At 47.6% G+C, this 19,205-nt stretch overlaps 1 protein-coding gene and 1 long non-coding RNA gene across 7 annotated transcripts in view; one reads left to right on the top strand and one right to left on the bottom strand.

Moving 5' to 3' along the window:
* The window catches only part of LOC135321834 (uncharacterized), a 34,852-nt gene that overhangs the window by 4,461 nt on the left and 11,186 nt on the right, over positions 1–19,205 (top strand). The window contains exon 3 of the long non-coding RNA XR_010381978.1: positions 17,759–18,518. This is a non-coding gene — a long non-coding RNA (uncharacterized LOC135321834). The remainder of the gene's footprint in view (positions 1–17,758; positions 18,519–19,205) is intronic.
* Positions 578–19,205, bottom strand: part of GBF1 (golgi brefeldin A resistant guanine nucleotide exchange factor 1) — a 108,370-nt gene continuing 89,742 nt past the window's right edge. For 2 of the 6 annotated variants that reach the window (XM_031461651.2, XM_031461654.2), the window contains 30 exons: positions 19,031–19,196; positions 18,214–18,425; positions 17,774–17,872; positions 16,977–17,171; positions 16,575–16,764; positions 15,840–15,980; positions 15,439–15,524; positions 14,319–14,521; positions 13,719–13,842; positions 13,285–13,410; positions 12,934–13,016; positions 12,009–12,245; positions 11,652–11,745; positions 11,108–11,284; positions 10,712–10,776; positions 10,503–10,626; positions 10,233–10,304; positions 9,981–10,075; positions 9,570–9,723; positions 6,038–6,263; positions 5,360–5,520; positions 4,982–5,228; positions 4,653–4,858; positions 3,460–3,610; positions 3,229–3,359; positions 2,926–3,027; positions 2,530–2,643; positions 2,202–2,382; positions 1,928–2,056; positions 578–1,438 (listed from right to left, as the gene is read on the bottom strand). In XM_031461651.2, the coding sequence (XP_031317511.1) occupies positions 1,158–1,438; positions 1,928–2,056; positions 2,202–2,382; positions 2,530–2,643; positions 2,926–3,027; positions 3,229–3,359; positions 3,460–3,610; positions 4,653–4,858; positions 4,982–5,228; positions 5,360–5,520; positions 6,038–6,263; positions 9,570–9,723; positions 9,981–10,075; positions 10,233–10,304; positions 10,503–10,626; positions 10,712–10,776; positions 11,108–11,284; positions 11,652–11,745; positions 12,009–12,245; positions 12,934–13,016; positions 13,285–13,410; positions 13,719–13,842; positions 14,319–14,521; positions 15,439–15,524; positions 15,840–15,980; positions 16,575–16,764; positions 16,977–17,171; positions 17,774–17,872; positions 18,214–18,425; positions 19,031–19,196 (4,572 nt within the window). In that variant the 3' untranslated portion in view covers positions 578–1,157. Of the gene's footprint in view, positions 1,439–1,927; positions 2,057–2,201; positions 2,383–2,529; positions 2,644–2,925; positions 3,028–3,228; positions 3,360–3,459; positions 3,611–4,652; positions 4,859–4,981; positions 5,229–5,359; positions 5,521–6,037; positions 6,264–9,569; positions 9,724–9,980; positions 10,076–10,232; positions 10,305–10,502; positions 10,627–10,711; positions 10,777–11,107; positions 11,285–11,651; positions 11,746–12,008; positions 12,246–12,933; positions 13,017–13,284; positions 13,411–13,718; positions 13,843–14,318; positions 14,522–15,438; positions 15,525–15,839; positions 15,981–16,574; positions 16,765–16,976; positions 17,172–17,773; positions 17,873–18,213; positions 18,426–19,030; positions 19,200–19,205 lie in introns of all 6 variants that reach the window. The other 4 variants (XM_010974487.3, XM_064488360.1, XM_010974488.3 and 1 more) reach the window with 3 other exon arrangements.

Raw genomic sequence — 19,205 nt, 5'->3', positions numbered from 1 at the left:
GGGGAGGGGTTCTCCAACCATGCTTCAGTGACTGGGGTGGATGGAGGCTGTGGGGTGGGAAAAAATTTTCCCTCTTCAGTTCTGGGCCAAAATGAATGCACTGTGCCAGAAACACATGATCGCAGCTGTGGGCAAGATAGCTCCCTACTCCCTGAGCCCCATGAGCTCCTTTGTGTTCCTGAACCACGAGGCACATCTGGGGGAAGACTTCTGAATAACTACAACTCAGCTCTGGCTCACCTTCCCTTTGACCAGTCTAGGCTGTCACAGGCGTCTCCATTGGAGCAGTTAGGGAAGAAGACAACTGCCCTCTAGCATATCCCTGGTGACAAGGGCACACTGCTATAGTGGTGGTGGTGGTGGCAGCAGTGGTAGCAGTGGGGCAGCGGTGGCAGCAGCATTGGTGAAGGAATCCTGACCAAGTCCCGGCGTCTGGCTGGCTGGTGGCCAAGGGCCATGTGGGCCAGACTGTTGGTCGGCTCGGTTTCACTTCTGTTCGTGCAAGGTTCAAGCCCTAGGTATCCCAGTAACATGCTGCCCACAAGCTCAAGAAAGAAACCAGAGGTAAAGGCAATGATATTGGTACTAAGACATTTATTACATCATAAAAAGTCCATTGTTTGTCCTGTTTTTCCATATGTACATGCTCCTATGGGCAGTCCCTCTGTCCCACCCCACCTGCCCACACTCCATGGTGCCAATCAACTCTCCAGACTGACCAACTAATGAGTAAAAGAGGAAGAACTAGAGGAGGTGGCCCAGGGCTGATGGGAGTGGGGCTGGGAGAGGGAAACAAAGTGCAGAGTGGTTGGCTTGGTTCTCGATGCCTGACCACGAGCAGGAGGGGCATGAGAGCAGGCACTGCAGGGTTGGCATACTGATGCCTCCCCAGAGCTGCCAGGCTGCAGGTGATACCTGAGTGTGTTCTCAGGTCAGACCCCCAGGAATGGAGAGCAGAGGAGGAAGGTCCCACAGACTGACTGTGGGGACTGTGGGTCTCAGGAGGGGCTATAAAAGTTCTTTTTCAGGTCCCCATCCAAGCAGCAGTGAAACAGCCTGGGCTGGGACTGGAGAGTTTGTGGCCCCTGGGACAGCCGAGTGGGGAGCCAGGGACAGCCTGGTAGGAAGTACTGGTCCTGATCTCTGAGGAGCCTGCCTTAGTTGACCTCAGAGGTGGGCATGGGGTCTGTGGGGCGGGGTGTGGCCAGGAGGGGCACTGGTGAGGTGGCCTCGATGAGAGCGGGGTTGAGGATGATGGGCAGAGTCATGGGTGGCACGCCCACCTGCAGTGGGGAGGCCAAGGGCTGCAGGATCAGTGGGGGCTGAGCTAGGGGTGGAGACCCATCTGGGGTAGGGCTCAGCCTGCTGGGGCTGGATGCCGCTGGTGATCCAGGGGAGCTGCTGTTGGCAGGTCGGGGGCTCTCCGGCTTCTCAAAATCTATAGGGAAAGCAAAGTGGCTACAGTCAGACTCCCTCACGTTCCATAGCTGGTTTACCAAACTTCTGCTCCTCCCCATTCCTGTCAGCAAAATGACCCAGTCTACCTAGTTGGGAGTCTCCTCTCAAAACTATTCTATTCTGATGTCCAGCTACCTTCTCTCTACCCTCTACCTCTTTTGCTGTACCTCTAGTCAGCCTTTTTGGTCTGGACTTTACCAAAATCCCTGAAGGGCAAGCTCTGCACATTCATTCCAAGTCTCTGATCCAGCCTTCTCCTCTGAAGCCTGCAAATCTCAAGCATCCAGCTCATCATAGCTGACCTGGCCCTGCCATTTCCCCTAAGAAGAGCAGGTGAACAGGATCCTCTGGTTCTTCCCTTCCCCTGGCTCACAGCCCACGCTCGGCAGCAATCCCAAGCTACCTGGGCCTCCTCTGAGGCCTCCGACTTCCTGCTTGACACCCAGCAGGCTCACTCAGAGGAACTTACCACAGGTCCCCAGCTCAGAGGGCATCTCTGGGGGAGGTGGATGGCCAGGTGTCCTGGTGTCGCCAGCAGCAGGAGTCAGGTGGGCTGAAGCCAGAGGTTTGGGGACATGAGGCTCCATGGGCACAGGGTCTGGGGAGGGCAGAGAATCCAGATGGTGGCTCTTGCTGCTTGCTTTCAAGTGGAGCCCTGGCTACCCACAAGACTTCCCATCCACCAGGGCACAGAGGACTAGTAGCTCCACTCTTTTTTGATGAAGTTGGGCAGAGCCCCCTACCCTGGATGACAGTCTGCTTGAAGAGCTCATCTCGTAGGTGGGGCAGGAAACAGTCAATGCGCTCCCAGGTGATCTCCCAGAGGGCTGAGGGGCTGCCTCCTCGGGCATCCGCACTGTGGAAAATCTCCGCTGTGTCCATCACCAGGAGCATGTTCTTCAGAGACTCAGGGATGGCCTCTGACTGCAGGTGGCAGTGGGGCCATGAGAACAGGAAAGGGGCATGGAAGATATGGTAAGGAGGAGGTAGCCACCAAGGGGGAAACAGAAAGTCTTCCCAGCAGGTGGGAGAGGAAGCAGGCAGTGGGAATGGGGCTGAGGTAGAACGTACCAGTAAGTCACTAGAGCCTGCGTGCATGTACTTGTCCATGAAGTCCAGGATGGTCAACCAGAGGGCCGCAAAGGTAGAGAGTGACAGCAGTGGAGACAGGTGCTGCAGGAAGACCTATGGCCCGCCAGCCCCTTTCAGCTGAGGGTAGGGTAGGAGCCTTCTGAACCCCTCTCCAAGGCTGGGAAGCAAGGCTGCCCTATCTTGCGTGGGAATCTTGGATCAGAGACTCCTCTGAATTCCAGAGTCCTCCCCGGTCCCTGGTTCTGCTGAGTCTCCACAGCTGGGGGTCCTGAGCACCTACATTACATCTCTAGGTCCTACCAGAAGCCTTGGCTTCCCTGTTTGCGAAGAGACAGGTGTGGGGAGAGTGGGTGGGTGAAGGGTGGTGAGCAGTACCTTAGAGAGCAGTGTGGAAGCCCTCATCCGGGTCTCCTCCATCCCGCCCACATCTGCAGGGCTGATGTTCTCCAAGAGTTTGGTCAGTAGAGGAAACAGCACCTGATGGATAAGAAGCCAACATCTCCCTAGCAGGGTCAGGTGGCAGCCTTGCCCACGTGACCCTGAGCTGGGGTGGGATGGGTACAGAGCAGGAGGGAAGGTATGATGCAGGCTGAGGACTGACATTAGGGGCTGTTCAGGCTGCCTGGCTCTCCTTGTCTTTAGGATTCACTTTACTTTAAGAACAGAGGGAAGGCCTACCTTGTTAAAACAGGACTCCCATTCCAGGGCATCTAACTTTTGCAGATCATGTACCAGTAGTGCTCGCTGCAGATAGGTCAGTGCCTGCATCCTCACCTGGCGCCGGGCGTCACAGCAGAGGCAGGCAATGCCTGAGAATAAGAAAAGGCTTGGGATCCTTCAGGCATCCTGATACTTCCCAAGCTCTAACTCCACCTCTGCCCCTGCCCTGCCAGCTCCCCCGAGATTTACCCTGCAGTAAAGGGCACCAGCAGTGGGCCCAGAGGGTACGTGAATCCGCTTCGATCTTCCGGCCTCCTGTCTCCAGGTGGCGCTGCTCCTCCGCCCATGAGCTATAGATAGAGGCTGCCCTTGTGTGCAGGGTGTGCATCAGGTCTAGTAACTGGGGTCACAGGAGGGGCAGGACATGAGTCGGGTTAGGTCTGGTGTACCTCCTCCCCGCCAGCCCACCTCCACTGTCCCTGACTGAGTGGACAGTCCCTCCCTCAACGGAGCCCCTGGTACTGATCACACCATACTTCACCCCTCTCCTCACTCCCTTCTTGACTTCATGAACTGGATGTCCAAGTCCTGGCCAGTGTTTCCCAAAGTTGGGTATTACTCCTAGTAGAGGGGACTTGAGGAGGTGTGTGGACTAAGGATTTAAGAACACAAGTACACAGTGAGAAAGGAGCTTTCTTTTCAATTCTCTTTCACACCTTTTTTTAAAATACCTTTTTTTTTCCTGGGGGGCAGGTAATTAGAGTTTATTTTTAAAGGAGGTACTGAGGATTGAACCCAGGACCTCATGCATGTTAAACATGCACTCTACCACTTGAGCTATACCCTCCCCCGTTCTTTTACACCTTCTGATGACAGATAAAGCCTCATCTTGTTAATCTCATTTTAAAAATGGAAAGCAAACCTCGGGCTCAGAGGCTTTGATGGGCAATAGTGTCTGTCTGGCCAGATTTAATAATTTTTTATTTTCATCATTTTTCTAAGGTTATTCTAGTTAAGGCAATTAGTTCTCCATTTATTTAGTGATATAAAGTCTGCTCATGAAATAAATTTTATATGCCTTGAATAGACAGAGTAACTCTGGAAGGATAGAAAAGAAACTGGTGGCAGAGGTTGCCTCCAGGGAGCAGAACTTAGCAGCTGGGGACAGGAATGGAATGGGACTTACTTTGATCTGCTTACCCTTTTGTACCTTTTGAACTTTGTACCATGTACATTTGAATCACTTATTTAAAAAATAAACTGTAACTTAAAAATTAAGCAAAGACTCACAGGTGCTCTTAGGGGAGTACTGTAGAAGTACTGGCTGAGGACCTAGGCTGGAAAACAGGCCCTTCCTCTCAGCCCTGGCTGTCCCTGGCCCGACCCAGACTCCCAATGTCAGGTGCAGGGAGAGGAGAGGAAGTAAAGGGTGCCATACTTACGTCCTGACTGACCTGTAAAGACACCGTATGGTAGCTGGCAGGCACGCCTTCATCCTCATCGTCATCACTATGCCCACCCCGAGTGGCATGTTGGCTGGAGGTTCGAGGTCGCCGAAGCACTGAGCTTTCCTTGGATTTCTTCTTGAAGCGGTTCCCTTTGCTGTCATATTTGTGACTCTTGCCACGTTTCTCCTGGGACTTGCACCCTGAGCAGGGCCAGACCCAGGTCACATTTCCACATCCATGGGCACAGATGGCCTGCCTTTTCCTCCCTTTCCCCTATAATTCACATGGCTACTCCCCAACTGCCCATTCATCAGGTGACCCACCGCCATTCAGACTGGCCTCCACAAAGATGCGGAGAGTCTTGACACAGAGCTCAAAGTTGTCAGGTGTGATGTGGGCAGCGTCACGCACGATGAAGGACAGTGACTCTACGCACTTGAGCAGGGACTTGGTGTCATGTGGCCCGAGGTCCAGCCCCACTGTTAGGCTGTACTGATTGACCAGGGGTGAAGGGCCTGGTCGGCTGGGCCCAGGCCCTGGCTTGGAGTTATCGATATCATCCTTCCCCACCTGTGAAGTACAGAGGAACTAAGAATCCAAGCTTGACCCCGATCTTCCCTGAGATGCCCTCTCAGAAGACCAGGGACCTTTCCCACAGGCCAAGGAGGAAAGACCCACCCGCTGCCCGTACACTCACTCACCACTAACCAACCGCTGTTGACCACATCAGCATCTGTGGCAGATCGGTGAATCTTGCCAGGCCTGCCATGGTCAGTGTAGACCTCTGAGTCAGAAGTGTACCCTCTGTCTAGGCTCACATCATTTTGATGGTAGGTTGGGAGCTCACTGTCAGACTGGGCCCCTGAGCCAGTAGGGAGAGGGGCAGAGTCAGGGTGGAGATGTGGACATTGGGATGAAGGATAATTTCAGCTCTCAGAAGAAAGGTGTGGAAGCCTGGCCTCTCTTTTCTCTTGGTCTGGTTTAATTTCAGCCCTGTCACCAGAGGGCTGAAGGATGGCCTGGAGAGCTTCTCTCTTGACCAAATGCGGCAGCAGGCTAATTTGGGCTCCTGATGGCATCTAGTAGCAGCTGTCACGGAAGGAGGTGGCAATGAGGACATAGTTTCTGAGAAAACAGTTCTCAGAACAGTAGGAAGCCTGGCTTCATAGCCTTCTCCCTTGCCTACTTGCCTTTACGCTGTTTAATCTGGGTAATGGGGAGAGGCCAGTGGGCACAGGAAGCTCTGGAAGCAGATGGCAGAAGCCAGGGGTGTTTAATCTGCTGAATGCTGCAATAACCTGTGTTTTGTCTTCCTGTCTCAACCACTGGGGCCATAACTGTTTATCTGCCAGTGTGGGTCCCTCTGGGAAAAAGCTTACCAGCATCAGGTGCATCGGCCCTGGCTGTGGCCTGCAGGGCAGCTGGAGGCTTTACGCCAGAACCAATGCACTCCAGCAGTGTGAAGAGGGTGGCCCAGTCATCACCTGAGTGGATGTTGGCTGCGTTGGTCTTAAGGAGTTCATGGAGCCCATAGGCTATCTGGTGACTGACTCGAGATAGCACGCTGGGCTTCATTAGTAGCAAAATGCGCAGGGAGAGCAGTACCTGGGGTGGGGATGGAGAGCAGGAAGTGGGAATTGGGCACACAGCATCTTGTCTAGTCTCCTCCCCAACAAGTCTCCTTAGGCCAGTGAGGACAGTTTGGCTAAGATCCAACTTAGCATACTTTGTGGACAGATGGCCAGGCTAGGGATTGGGGTAGGAAAGACGCAAGTGTGGTTATAAAAGGGCAACATGAGGGAACCTATGGTGTTGGAACTATTCAGCATCTTGGCTAGTGGTGGATATACAAACCTACACAGGTGATGAAATTGTGTAAAACTTACTACACACATGTATACACATATTTAGTACAAGTAAAACTGGGGAAATCTGAATAAGATCAATGAATTGTATCTGTATCAGTATCCTGGTTATGATACTATAGTTTTGCATAATATTACTGGTCTTTTCCTTTTTTCAGTTTTTTAACAATTAATTATTTATATTTTTAAAAATTAAAAAAATTTTTAGGGGGAGGTAATTAAAAAATTAAACTTTTTAAATTGAGATAATTATAGATTCACATGCAATCTATTTTGTAATACAAGTGTTGAATATGTCAGGTAATTCATTGAATACTGTACTGAAAGTGGCAAACAGAATGGTTTTCTGGGTGCAGAACAGTTGAAAGCGCATCAGTTGTTCACCTCGTGATGGCGTGGCTGACTGGGAGCTATGGCTTCCTGCACTGCTCAGCATCACAAGAGAGTACTGTACTGCGTATCACTAGCCCGGGAAAAGATCAAAATTCAAAATTCTAAGTATGGTTTCTACTGAATGAGTATTGCTTTTGTAAAGTCACGGTAAACTCAAAAAAATCTTAGTCAAACCATTGTAAGTTGGGGGCCGTCTGTACACTTTACCCATTTTACCCCAATGGTAACATTATGCAAAGCTATAGTATAGTATCACAACCAGGATATTGACATGGATACATTTCACTGATCTTATTCAAATTTCCCCAGTTTTACTTGTATGTGTATACATGTGTGTATTAAGTTCTACACAATTTCATCACCTGTGTAGGTTTGTATATCCACCACTAGCCAAGATACTGAATAGTTCCAACACCACAGGTTCCCTCATGTTGCCCTTTTACAACCACACATGCCTCTTTCCTGCCCCCATCCTTAGCCCCTGGCCATCTGTCCACAACTTCTAAAACTCTGTCATTTCAAAAATGTTACTTGTGTGTGGGGGAGTTGGTGTAGCTCAGTGGTAGAGCATATGCTTAGCATGCACAAGGACCTGGGTTCAATCCCCAGTTGCTTCCATTTAAATAAATAAGTAAATAAAGAACCAAGATTTATTAAAAAATAAATAAATTCCAACCAATCCAACTTAAAAAAAACACACACACAAATGTTATATAAATGAAATTATATAGTAAATAACCTTTGGGGACTGGCTTTTTTCACTTAGCATTAATTCCTTGGAGATTCATCCAAGTTGCTGCTGCATATATCAATAGTTTGTTGCTTTTAATTGCTGAATAGTATTCCATGGTATGTATGTAACACAGTTTACCTATTCACCTGCTGGAAATCATCTGGGCTGATTCTGGTTTTTGGCTATTACAAATAAAGCTTCTATGAACATTTATGTATAGGTTTTTATAAGAAAGTAAGCTTTCATTTCTCTAGGAAATGAAGTGCCCAAGAGTATAATTGTTGGATTGTGTGGTAATTGCATTTAGTTTTATAAGAAACTGCCAATAGACTGACTCTATCATTTTACATTCCCATCAGCAATGTCCGAGTGACCCACATCCTTGTCTACATTTGGCGTTATCAGTATTTTCCACTTTAGCCATTCTGATAGGTGTGAAGAGGTACGTAGTGATATCTCATCATGGTTTTAATTTGCATTTCCCTGTTGGTTAATGATGCTGAACATCAATTAATCATCTTCATGTGCTTATTTTGCCATCTGTGTATCTTCTTCAGTGAAATGACTGTTCATATCTTTTGCCCATTTTCTAACTGGTCTGTTTTTTTACTGCTGTGTTTTGAATTTTTATATTTTAGATATTAGTCTTCTTCAGATAGTTGACTTGCAAACATATGCTCCTTGTCTTTACATCCTTTTCTAACTGGCTCTCCTAGAGTAGAATCTTTAATATTGATAAATTAGACTTCATCAATTTTTCCTTTTATGGATGATTGTATTTTTGGCATCAAGTCTAAGAATTCTTTGCCTAGCTCCTGAAGATATCCTCCTATACTTCTTTCTAAAGGTCTCATAGTTTTACACTTTACATTTAAATCTATGTTTCATTTTGAGTTGATTTTTCTGTAAGGTATGAGGCTTAGGTCAAAGTTCATTTGTTTCCCTGACCCCTATAGATACCAATTGCTCCTGCAATTGAAAAGGCTATCCCTTCCTCCATTGAATTGTTTTTGCACATTTGTCAAAAAATTAATTAGGCATCTTTGTGTGGGTCTATTTCTGCATTCTCTAGTTGCACTGATACATGTGTCTATCCCTCCATAAATACACAGTATTGATTACCATAGCTTTATAGTAAGCCTTAATATCAGATTAATGACTCCTCCCACCTCCTTCTTTCTCAAAATGTTTAGCTATTCTAGGGTCTGTGCTTTTTCATCTAAATTTTAGTATAAGCTTGTCTATGACTACAAAAAACCTTGTTGGGATTTTCATAGGAGCTGCATTAAACTTATAGATCAATTAGGGGAGGAATGACATCTTTACTATGTTGAGTCTTCCAATCCACAAACATGGTATGCCTCTTCATTTATATGGGTCTTCTTTGCTATCTTTCATTAACATTTTGTAATTTTCAGCATACAGATCCTATACATGTTTTGTTAGGTGTATATCTAAGTATTTGATTTCATTTGGAATGCTTGTAAATGGTTTCATTTTCCACATGTTCACTGCTAGTATAAAAAAATGTGATTAATTTTTGTGTACTGATCTTGTATCATGTAACCTTGTTGAACTCACTTATTATTTCTATGCTGGTTGTCTAAGTTGGGCCAAGAGATCTCAGGAGGGTCCTAAGTATGAAAGCCAGGAAACCAGGTATAGGGCTGAACTGCCACAGGGCAGCAGCCATCCAGCCCTACTGAGCAGAGCTGCTAAGTACCAGCTCCATGCCTGAGGCCATTCCAGACTCACCCCCCAATGGTACCTGTTAGACTCCTCCAGCCCCTATGTGTGGTAGGTCACTGGGCTCATGCTATGGAGCACTAAATATACTCTGTCTTAGGCCATATCTGTAACTGATACTGTGACTTGAGTCCCTTGCATACCTTTCTGCCCTCCTGGCTGCACTCTGCTTACCTGGCCACTGATCTCCTCTCTCCGGAGTAGCCGAATGGCTAGGCGCAGCAGCCCCACCACTGCCCGCTCCACAAGGAAGCAGAAATCCTGTGCCTGGACACACAGGTGGTACAGATGGTCTCGAACAGTCTGCCACACACAGCCCACACGGTCCCTGAGGAACATAAAGGGTGAGCATAGTCTCAGCTATAGAGGCCAGAGGGCAATAAGCCTCCTTTTATGACTGAGGCTAGGCCTTTCAAGGGCTCAGTGTTATCACACCCTAAGCATGCAGATATGAGCGAGCTTCTCCTCCACTGCCTATAGCTTCATGTGCTTCTTGTCCCTAGAGCCCACTCTACAAGATTAGTCCATGCTTCCATCCCTTTGGCACAAGCTCAGTATGAAGCCTGCCTAAGGACTGCCTTCTACCTGTTCTCCAGCACAATCCTCAGCAGCATCTCCAGGCAGAAAGCAGCATCCTCCTCATCATATGTCTCTTCATCTGGTGTCACTGAGACCAGAGCCTGGAGAAGAATAATAGCAGGAAAGTAGGCATGGAGGAGAAGCCAGCCACTGGCCCAGCCCAGACAGAATTTGAGGCACATGCCACTCCTGTATGAGGAGGTCTCCTCTCCTGGACCCAGCCAGCCCTTTCATCCCTCTTTCCTCTTCATTCTGTACCTTCATGAGCTCCTGCAGTGACTCCAGCTGGAGGAACTTGCTTTCTGTGATCATCTTTTCTGGGTCACATTGCTAGAGGGGCCACAAGAGAGAGAGGGGTTACTGATAAGGACTAGAGGGAAGAGAATGTTCCCAAGAGCTGGGGAGAGAGGGCAGGAGTCAGCACTGGTCACAAACTCTGGATGATTCTATTCTTCAGTTCATAGGACAGCACCTGCCTAGTAGAGGGGGTCTAGGCTTGTTTAACCAGGGGTAGACAGGGGCAATTACCTTGATACAGTCCAAGGCCATTCGCTTGGCCTCTTGGTTCTCAGTGGATGGGCCCCGCACACTAGACTGCTCAGTACCACTTAGTGTCAGCCAGCTTACGAAGCTCAGCACTGTTGACTCTCCTCTATACAAAGAAAGTACAAGCCCTAGTGAGCTCCAGAGTTCTGATCCTCCCTCCCCAACATCTCCAGCCTCTGATTTGCACTCACCGGTTCGATGGTGTCTCCTCCCTCTGTAGAGATATCTTGCCGTTGGGATCCACAAAATCTTCTACCTGGAAAACCAAGTCAAGAATAATTTCTTTCTACATGCCCTCTGCATTTCCTGCTCCTCTATGCTAAGTTCTCTGGCTTTCTTTCTGTTGCTCTCTGCCCTACATTATTGACTGGGCCCCTTCCAACTGGTGACTGGCAATGACTTCTACCAGCCTTCCTTTACAGCTAGCCCCACCGCCAAAGATCTGTGGTTTTACATTTGAGGTGTTGCCGATAAGTTTCAGCAGGCATCAGGCCCAGTGCTATTCTCAACCAGTTCTATATACAGACAGTACATAACCGTGGAGTGCTTGCCTTATTGTTACTGATTAGTCTCCTACCAAGAATTACCTCCACCATAGCCTTGGGTAGCAGCTGGGCTCGGAACAGCTGCAGCATGGCCTCCATGATATTCTTCCAGCCCTCCCTCAGGATGTCACCATGATGATGGGCCAAATGGAATACTGTCCTGGCTGCAATGTGGGCTTTAGGATTGCTTCCAAACACACTGGGCAGGTTCTCAACAGACTGGAAAAGAAGATGAGAAGATGCTTAGGGGCTGGCAAATGTCTTGAAAGGTGATTCTCTTAGGCCTCTAACTCTGGTTCCCCAAGGGTCCTTCTGCTAAGTTCTGCTTTACTCCCCCATAATACTGGTGGGAAGGGCTAACCTGGTTAAGGCCTTCCCCATTATTTCATCTCCTCTCTCATCCCCATTATATGAGGTGACACTCTTCTCATGCTACGGTATGTCAAACAGAAATGGCCGAAGCTCTACTGCAGTCGAGGGGGATTGAGAGAATATGCTGAGGGAAACCAATTTCACAGATAAGGGCAGATCTAAAAGAGAGGTCCTCCCTTGGAAGTCGAAGTACACAGTTCCTGTCCCTGCTCACCTCACTGCTGAGAGCTGTGAATTTGCATAGAGAGATGATGAGATTGTCAAACACATCACTGAGGCCATAGTGGGCGGAGATCATGGCGCACTTCCTGCAATGTCACACACCAGAAACAGTCACTGGAAAGCCAGGCAGCCCTTCCAAGTCCTTGAGGGATTCTTCCCTAATCAGTCCCAGGAAGAAATCTTTTACTCTTGGGTCTGTGTAACACTGAGCTTTGCCAAACTTCAGCCTCCCTCTAAAAACTCAGAAGGAACCCCATTCTAAGGAAAACAAGAGTAGAGGTCAGAGAGGCATGGAGGAAACTCAGAGAGATGAGGGAGGAGATCAAGACCAAAGTCAAACCCCAGCTACCTGAAGCCTGAGATGGCTTTCTGGATGATTGTCTCCTCAAGGCTTTTGTCAAAGACATAAGAGAGAGCAGCAATAGTGGGGCCCCAAGTCATGGTGAAGAGATCAAGATCGTAGCTGCCAGAAGGCACACGCAGGAATATGCCCTCTGGGGTGGCACCTCGATGAAGCAGCACATTCCATACATAATTCTCCCGAACCAAGCCTGTTTGCTCCTCAGGCATCACAATTTCCTCATTCCTGTCAGGAGGTAATGGAAGGAATAGGTGCACTGCTGTGAACCTGGCTGGTTACAAGCTAGGACAAGGGGCTTTGCCCATTACTGGCACTTTCCATCAATAAAAGGCCATAAAAACTGCAGCTCAGTGGTCTGCTTCCCCCTGACCAGTGGTATGAGGGAGAAACAAAGGAAGTATCCCATAATCTCCAAGCTCTATCTCTAAATGGGCCTTTGGTTCTGTAGTAGAATCTCATATTCTTTCTGGGTATAAAAGGATGAATAATTCTATCTTTTCTGATTTACAGTAAAAACCTAAATGTCCTATATTTGACCTCTGACCCAAACCCCTCTCACCCTCCAGCACCCATCCTGGTTTGTTTTTGTTTTTGTTTTTGTTTTTGTTTTTTAACCAGAATGCATCTTGTAAGCTAGACAGGAAAACCCACTGCTCTGGGTTCAGAAAATGGGGCCATGACACTCCCCTTAGTAGAGGCAGTTTGGATCCTAGCTCAGAGTACTAGAATTCCAGTACTGTTCAGGATTCTTTAAGGAATAAATGAGTTGAGGGAGAGGGTGCTGCCCAGCTAAATTGTGAGGCTAAATCCAGGGCATGAGTCATTGCAGTCTGATGTGACTCTCAAATCTGGAAAAGGAAGCAGAGTGCTTACCTTTAACAGAGATGCTACACCATTCTCCCCACATACTCACTTGATGGCATGGTACATGTCCTCTAGGATGTCTTGCTCAAAGTCCTTGCCTCCATTCACACCTTTTAGGTTTTTTCGAAACTCCTAGAAATAGGGCAGTAAACTTTTTACCCCATGTGTCAATGCTGAAGCCCCACCCAAGGAACTCCTGGGTCTGTGGTAAACAGGACTTAGGAAACAGTAAGTGGAAGAATCCATCTCCCTACCCGAGTTCCTATTCTGGATTGGCCAGCCCTCTCTGACTCCCTTGGACAGAACCTTGCCTATTGTGCCCACTGGAAATCCCATGTCTTTCCTGCTGCCTCCAAAGCTGTGCTGGATCTTCTCTGCCTTGGCTGAGATCCACGCTTACCTCCAGGGTCATAGGTGCATTCTGTTTCCGAACGTTGTGGTTGTGCTGGTCAGTATTAAGCATGATGACAGCATAGGCCAGGGCAAAGCAGGCATCACTATTGGCAAATGGGGAGCCATTACAATTCTGAAAAAGCAAAGACCCCACCTATGTCAATGTCCTTCTCTGGCCAATCAAACCCTTACTACCAACTGACTGGTCAATGCTGGTACGAAGGGAAGGTACCAGCCAGAAAGCAGCCCACCTCTTGCCAACTCCTTAAAGAAACTTGGCCCCTCCCTGGAAAGCTCATTGATGTTGCTCTCAGCCTTCTCAGGAGATAGTAACTGGGTCCTTCAGTTGGTTGCTCCAACTGGTACTGGGTTGGAGCCATTGGAAACCCTTAGTCAAATTAACTTGGGATGCTAGGCTCAGCCCCTGCCACTCAAACTCACCCTCCAATGTTCTGTGAATGCCTCTAGCAACCTCTGGATGACTGGTGCTTCCCCAGGCAAGCGGAAGGCTTCCAAGTAGAGACGGAGAGCTTCGTCCAGCCGCAGACCCTGAAAGCTGAAGGTGCTACAGGGATAGAAAGAAGGATGAAAGGCTTAAAATATGTAAGGTGCAAATTGTGGGCACTCTCTTGAGCCACAGTCCCTCTAAGCTTTTCCTACTGCAAGAGGAGGCTGAGGTCTCTAGCAAAGGGAGCTATCGCCTGGTCATCTCTAACACAGAATCAGAATTTGACAACTCCTAACCATAGTACTTTTTACATCAGCATTTTCTTGCCAAAAACCTCATCCCTTGAAACCCAGAATCTACCCTGCACTCAGGAACACTGCTCCACCCCTTTGCAATGCTCTCTATGTAGAATGAAATGGTTTCCAAAGCTATCTTGCTGGAGACCTCTTTCAGATCCAACAAATACAAATCAGGAGAGTGGAGAGGAAGAATGTGTGACCTGGGTCACCAGCTAGAACTAATACTGCTTTGAGGGAGTCTGTGCCCCCAGACTGACCATCAACTATGTCCCACATTTCTTGCAGCTTCCTCACCTCACAAAGCTCTCCAACAGGTCAATGTTTTTGCGGTCACTCACAAACTCTCCAATCATTTTCTTGTCCAGCCGAGGGTTCTCTCGCAGCCACTGGGCTACCTCTGTGTTGTTCATTGGGATGGTGAGGAGGCCTTTTTCCTGCAGAAACTGGATCCCCTTCTTTGGTTTCTGGTTGAACTGCTCTGTGCCAGTGATCAGCAGCTGCAGGAGAAATACAGGATGTGTCAAAAGCTGCTCTGCCTCTAAACCAGACAAGGCCAGACCTCCATCATTGTCCACAGCTGGTCACCTAACAAGCTTCTAGGACATTGTTCTAAGTCACTCTAGAACTAAGGCTGAATCATATTGGCCCCTAGCTTTCCCTGATCTCCATAATTAACTAGAATTGGTTGAGGAGCTCCTTTTCACTCCTTTTCTGAGTGCTGATGATACATAGCACACTCCTCCAACTTGGAAAAAAAAAAAAGTAGAAGAAAGAGACTAGAGAAAGTTATCTTCTCTCTCCAGTTTTATTGCCATCCCTGGTATGTGTTCACAGTTTAGTTTGTATCCCCCTTCTTTCTTTGGTTTCCTAGCTCTTAAGTTCCTGGGGTTTGAAGGACAAGATGAACTAATTGTAATGAAAACAACTTTTTGACTGTCTAGTCACAGCCCTGCAATCAAGGCCATACATAAACCAGTCATTTAGGCTGGCCTTAAGAGGAAGAAAGGGTTAAAGAGAAGATTTTTCTTTGTGTTAAAAAACCGAAAAGCAGAGTTATTTGAATTTTACTAAAGCTCCAGAATAAATGTCAATTCCCTTTTATTGCCAACTGTCACCCCAGGGCTTGAGATGACCAATAACCTCCAGTGACCCACAGGATACCAGTTCCCAGGGCTCTTGTCACCACCAGTAACACTTGGCTCTCAGATAGGGCCAGGAGCACATAATAGAATATGACTGATTACATGGCTTAGGAGTAAGGGAAGACCTTCAAAGGAGACTGGGGGTTTGGTGAAGTCCCAACAAGCCCAAAGACTAGTCAGAATGAGACGCTCTCTCATTCTCTGAGGCAGAAACCCTACAAAGAACACTCAGAGGTGGGCAGAGGCTAAGCTCTGGGAATATCTATATATACCTTCTTTTTGTTCTTAATTTCAGTCAGTTCCCGTGGATCTGGCAGGAGACAGGAAAATCGAGGTGGTTTCCGGGTAAACTTGTCAGCTAGGAGAAAGAGAGGGAAAAACCAGTAAGATTCTTTTACTAGGATAATGACTTTTGGAAGGTTGCTGATATACTCTCTAGTGAAAAAGGAAGATGCCTCAGAAGACTTCTTGTCCTTATCAGTCTTCCAGTTCCCTACAAGTCCTACCTTCCAGAGCTCCAAATGTTTTCTTTCCTGTCTCTGGGTTTAAAGGCATGGTAAACAGCCAAGTTTCACTCAGGTACTGCCCTAGGGTGTTCCTGCTCCCTTCCCCTCTGTTCTCCACCAGGCCCTCTAGTTGAGGGAGCTTAGGATCATGGACATCCAGTACCCACCCCCAGAGTCACCAGCTTCCTCCAGAACACTGCATCCTGGTTTTCCATGTTCTGCTGGCAGCCACCCTCCACCTGGCAGATGCAGGCCTGTGATGTCTGGGGCGATGCCTACAGATTTCCCATCGCTGGCTGCTCTCTCAGCTGTAAGAGAGAAGATAAGTGAAGGCTTATGGTGAAGGAAGCCAGGCAGAGCTGCAGGAGAATTGAGTCTTAGGCCAAGGAGACCTGCATGTTTGTACATAGGTCACCAGCCCTGAACAGGACAAACCCAAGCCCAAATAAGTAGGCACTGTCTCAGGCCAGTCAAACATTTGATTCTATAATTTAATAAAGAGCTTACCCAGTCACTTTCCCTGATCTTCTGCAACCTCAGTCTCAAGGAGAAGTTAGAGAAGATTAATTAGAGTAGAGGCAGACATTGGAGGTGGGAAAAGGTAGGGCCTGGATATTTTAGGGACAGAAGTCCTATATCCTTTAATCTATGTTCTCTTTTCTCCCCATAAAGAAATAATAATTATGTTTAAAAAAAAAAAAAAAAGCTAAAGTGTGGAAGAGGAGAAAGGGAGAAGTCCATGAGTCCTGCCTGGCCTATCATTCAAATCACCAAACCTCGGAAAAATACAGAATTAGGAATACTTCAAAGGAAGTGAAATAAGGGTAGGCGAAAGGATTCAGTGAGTAGAGAAGGGATAAACATAGAACCCTGGGATCCTCAAAGAAAGAAATGCCTCTCACTATCATTGGCTTCTCGAGTGCCATCTATTGCTTCATAGCCAGGTCTGGCTGCCTCTTTCTTCTCTTGCTGGGTAAGGTTGTTGAGAACTTTGGCCTGGCAGTGGGCCTCAGTGCTGTCAATCACTGTCAACAGGGCATCAAGAGACAGCAGGTGTGTTGTATAGAGCTGACCAGACACAGGGAAGGCATTCTGGAAAGTAAACAGATACAGTAAACGTGAGGTTAGAATACTTCTCCAAAAATCCTAAAATCGCCTATAACTTTTACATTGCCTTAGGATGCCCTTCTGCTTATTCCCCAACTCTAAAGTATTTCCCTCTCTGTATGTAGCATCCTCATTACCACCAGAGAGACTTTCTTAATACAGCCTTCTTTCTGGAGGCCAGTAATAATACTCAGCACCTTGGACAGCAGCTTGGTGAGATCTTCAAAGAGGTTGGAACAGTAGTAGTCACAATCATAGTTGATATAGAGCTCAGTGACAAAGCTGGGGATGTGCCAGAGCTGCACAATGGCCTCCAGTGCCATCTCCTTCATCTCATAAGGCATCTTGGGGTTCTCCACAGTGATGATCTCCATGAGCTTTTTGATGTACATCTGACAATAATCCAGTAATTGCCATTTTGGGGGTGGAAAGGGTTCAAGATAGGAAGAGACAAATTGGACAGGAAAAAAATTAAACAGGAAGCAGACACCTAGCCAAGAGACATGTATTAAGAGACACATAAAGGTATTCCATCCCCTAAATACATCTTCCTCTTTGGTCTTCATGTTGGAGGAGGCCTGGGTCTCTACCTCATGTTTGACTGAAAACAAGAAGCCTATTGCCCTTTTCGTGCTCACTATGTTTGCCTGATCTGGTCCTATTCAGAGTTCACTTTTGCAATTTAGTAGCAAAGCTAGTTTGACTTGCCTGCTTGTATTGCAAAAGAACTGCAGGCAGAAGAGCTGTACGCATTCATGGTGAGGTTACCTGCCAGTCCTCATATTTGGGTTCTCCCATTTTATAGCCAGCCAGTTTTCCCTGGGCTCCTTGTAATTTCTCCACTAAAGAGGACAGCCAATGAACCAAACTATGGAGGCTAAAAGCACTCTCCTAAGAAGCTGCTAAATCCCACCCCTGCAGCATGACAGAGCTGACTCTAATGAAGGTGTCATGCATCTTCCTATTTTTTTTCTTTCAGGTTCAAGAAACTCACCTCCAGTTGGAACTTGAGGTGCTCCCTCATGCTCTCAAACAGTAGGAAGCATACCCGCAAGGAAGCAGCATAAAGGTTCAGTCGCTCTACGCTGAGTAGCTGGAGATCACAGTAGGATGGACCATTAGGTTTCTGAATCTGACTATGGCCCAACCAAGAGAAAGGCAGCAGAGCAAACTGTGGGGAGTTGCTACTAAGGTCCTGTGCTTTGAGGGAACTCTGTATCTAGCCATTTCTATGTTTCCCTTTGGCTGCCAGAGTCCCTGGGGAACTACTGGAGTCCTGCTGACTATGACTACTGATCAACAGGGGAGGAAGGTTCTTTCCTGGGTTTTATACTCTTTGCACAAATCAGCCAAACCTCCCTGTGCTCCCATGACCCTTAAGAGACTCTGAAAAAAAGCCAGGAGCTGGGACCCCTTCTAGAAATCCAGTCTTACCTGGAATAAGTGGCGGCACATCTCATCCTTGATGAGGCCCAAGAGGGTTTGGCACTGGGCTACAGGGGCTGACTCAAGAGCCACTGTCAGCAAATGCAGTCCCATGTGGATCATAACCTCTGAGTTGTGGCGGTCATGTGGGTTGGTGAGGGAGATGAGGAAGCGGAAGAGCTCACGGATGCAGGGAAGACCATAGGGGACCAAAGCTGTGCCTGGGAAAGGCCAGGAAGGAAGTGGGACTGCTAAGACTGCTAACTGGCTTGACTGCTTGGCGTAGCCAGCCCTCCATTATACAGGGATTTCAGGTAAGTGATTCTCTTCAGAAAAAAAAAAAAAAAAAAGTTTTTTTCTGGGGAAGTAGGGAGACTTGTCTCACTTTCTAAAAAAATTTATTATTATTTTTTACATATATATATTTTTTTGCAGGGGGAGGTAATTAGGTTTATTTTTAGAGGAGGAACTGGGGATTGAACCCAGGACCTCGTGCATGCTAAGCATGAGCTCTACCACTTGAGCTATGCCCTCCCACTTTGTCTCACTTATTATAGGCAATCAAAATTACTAATCCCACTTTTCTGTTAAAAGTCCCAAGCTTTCTATTCTTCCCTCTCACTTCCTATTGTCCATCAAACTCCTTCTCTGTAAGTTAGGGAAAGGTTCTATCCTATAGTCCTCTGGCTTGATTCCATTTCCTGACTAGAAAATGGCCTAGGTCTTGAACCAGCAGACATTGTGGGTCTAAGATGGTCTAGGCTCAGGCAGCTTAGTGGATAGGATGGGGGAAGGTGAACAGGCAAGCCTGCCTGAGAGTACGCACCTTCTTTCTGAGAGGACTGTGTAAAGCGCACGCCCCGGGGATTGACGTAATCCATATCATGGACAGAGGCAGAGTCAGAGTGATCAGCCGGGGATGTGCACTCCTCTAATACTTCAGGGATGGATTCCACGGATACTGATTGGGCCTTTTCCACATGGGCCCCTTCCTGCTATGA

The sequence above is a fragment of the Camelus dromedarius genome, chromosome 8 (genome assembly GCF_036321535.1).
Source record: "Camelus dromedarius isolate mCamDro1 chromosome 8, mCamDro1.pat, whole genome shotgun sequence".
In the NCBI taxonomy this organism is placed as follows: domain Eukaryota; kingdom Metazoa; phylum Chordata; class Mammalia; order Artiodactyla; family Camelidae; genus Camelus; species Camelus dromedarius.
Note: the sequence above shows the minus strand (reverse complement) of the source record. Positions and strands in the feature narration are given on the sequence as shown.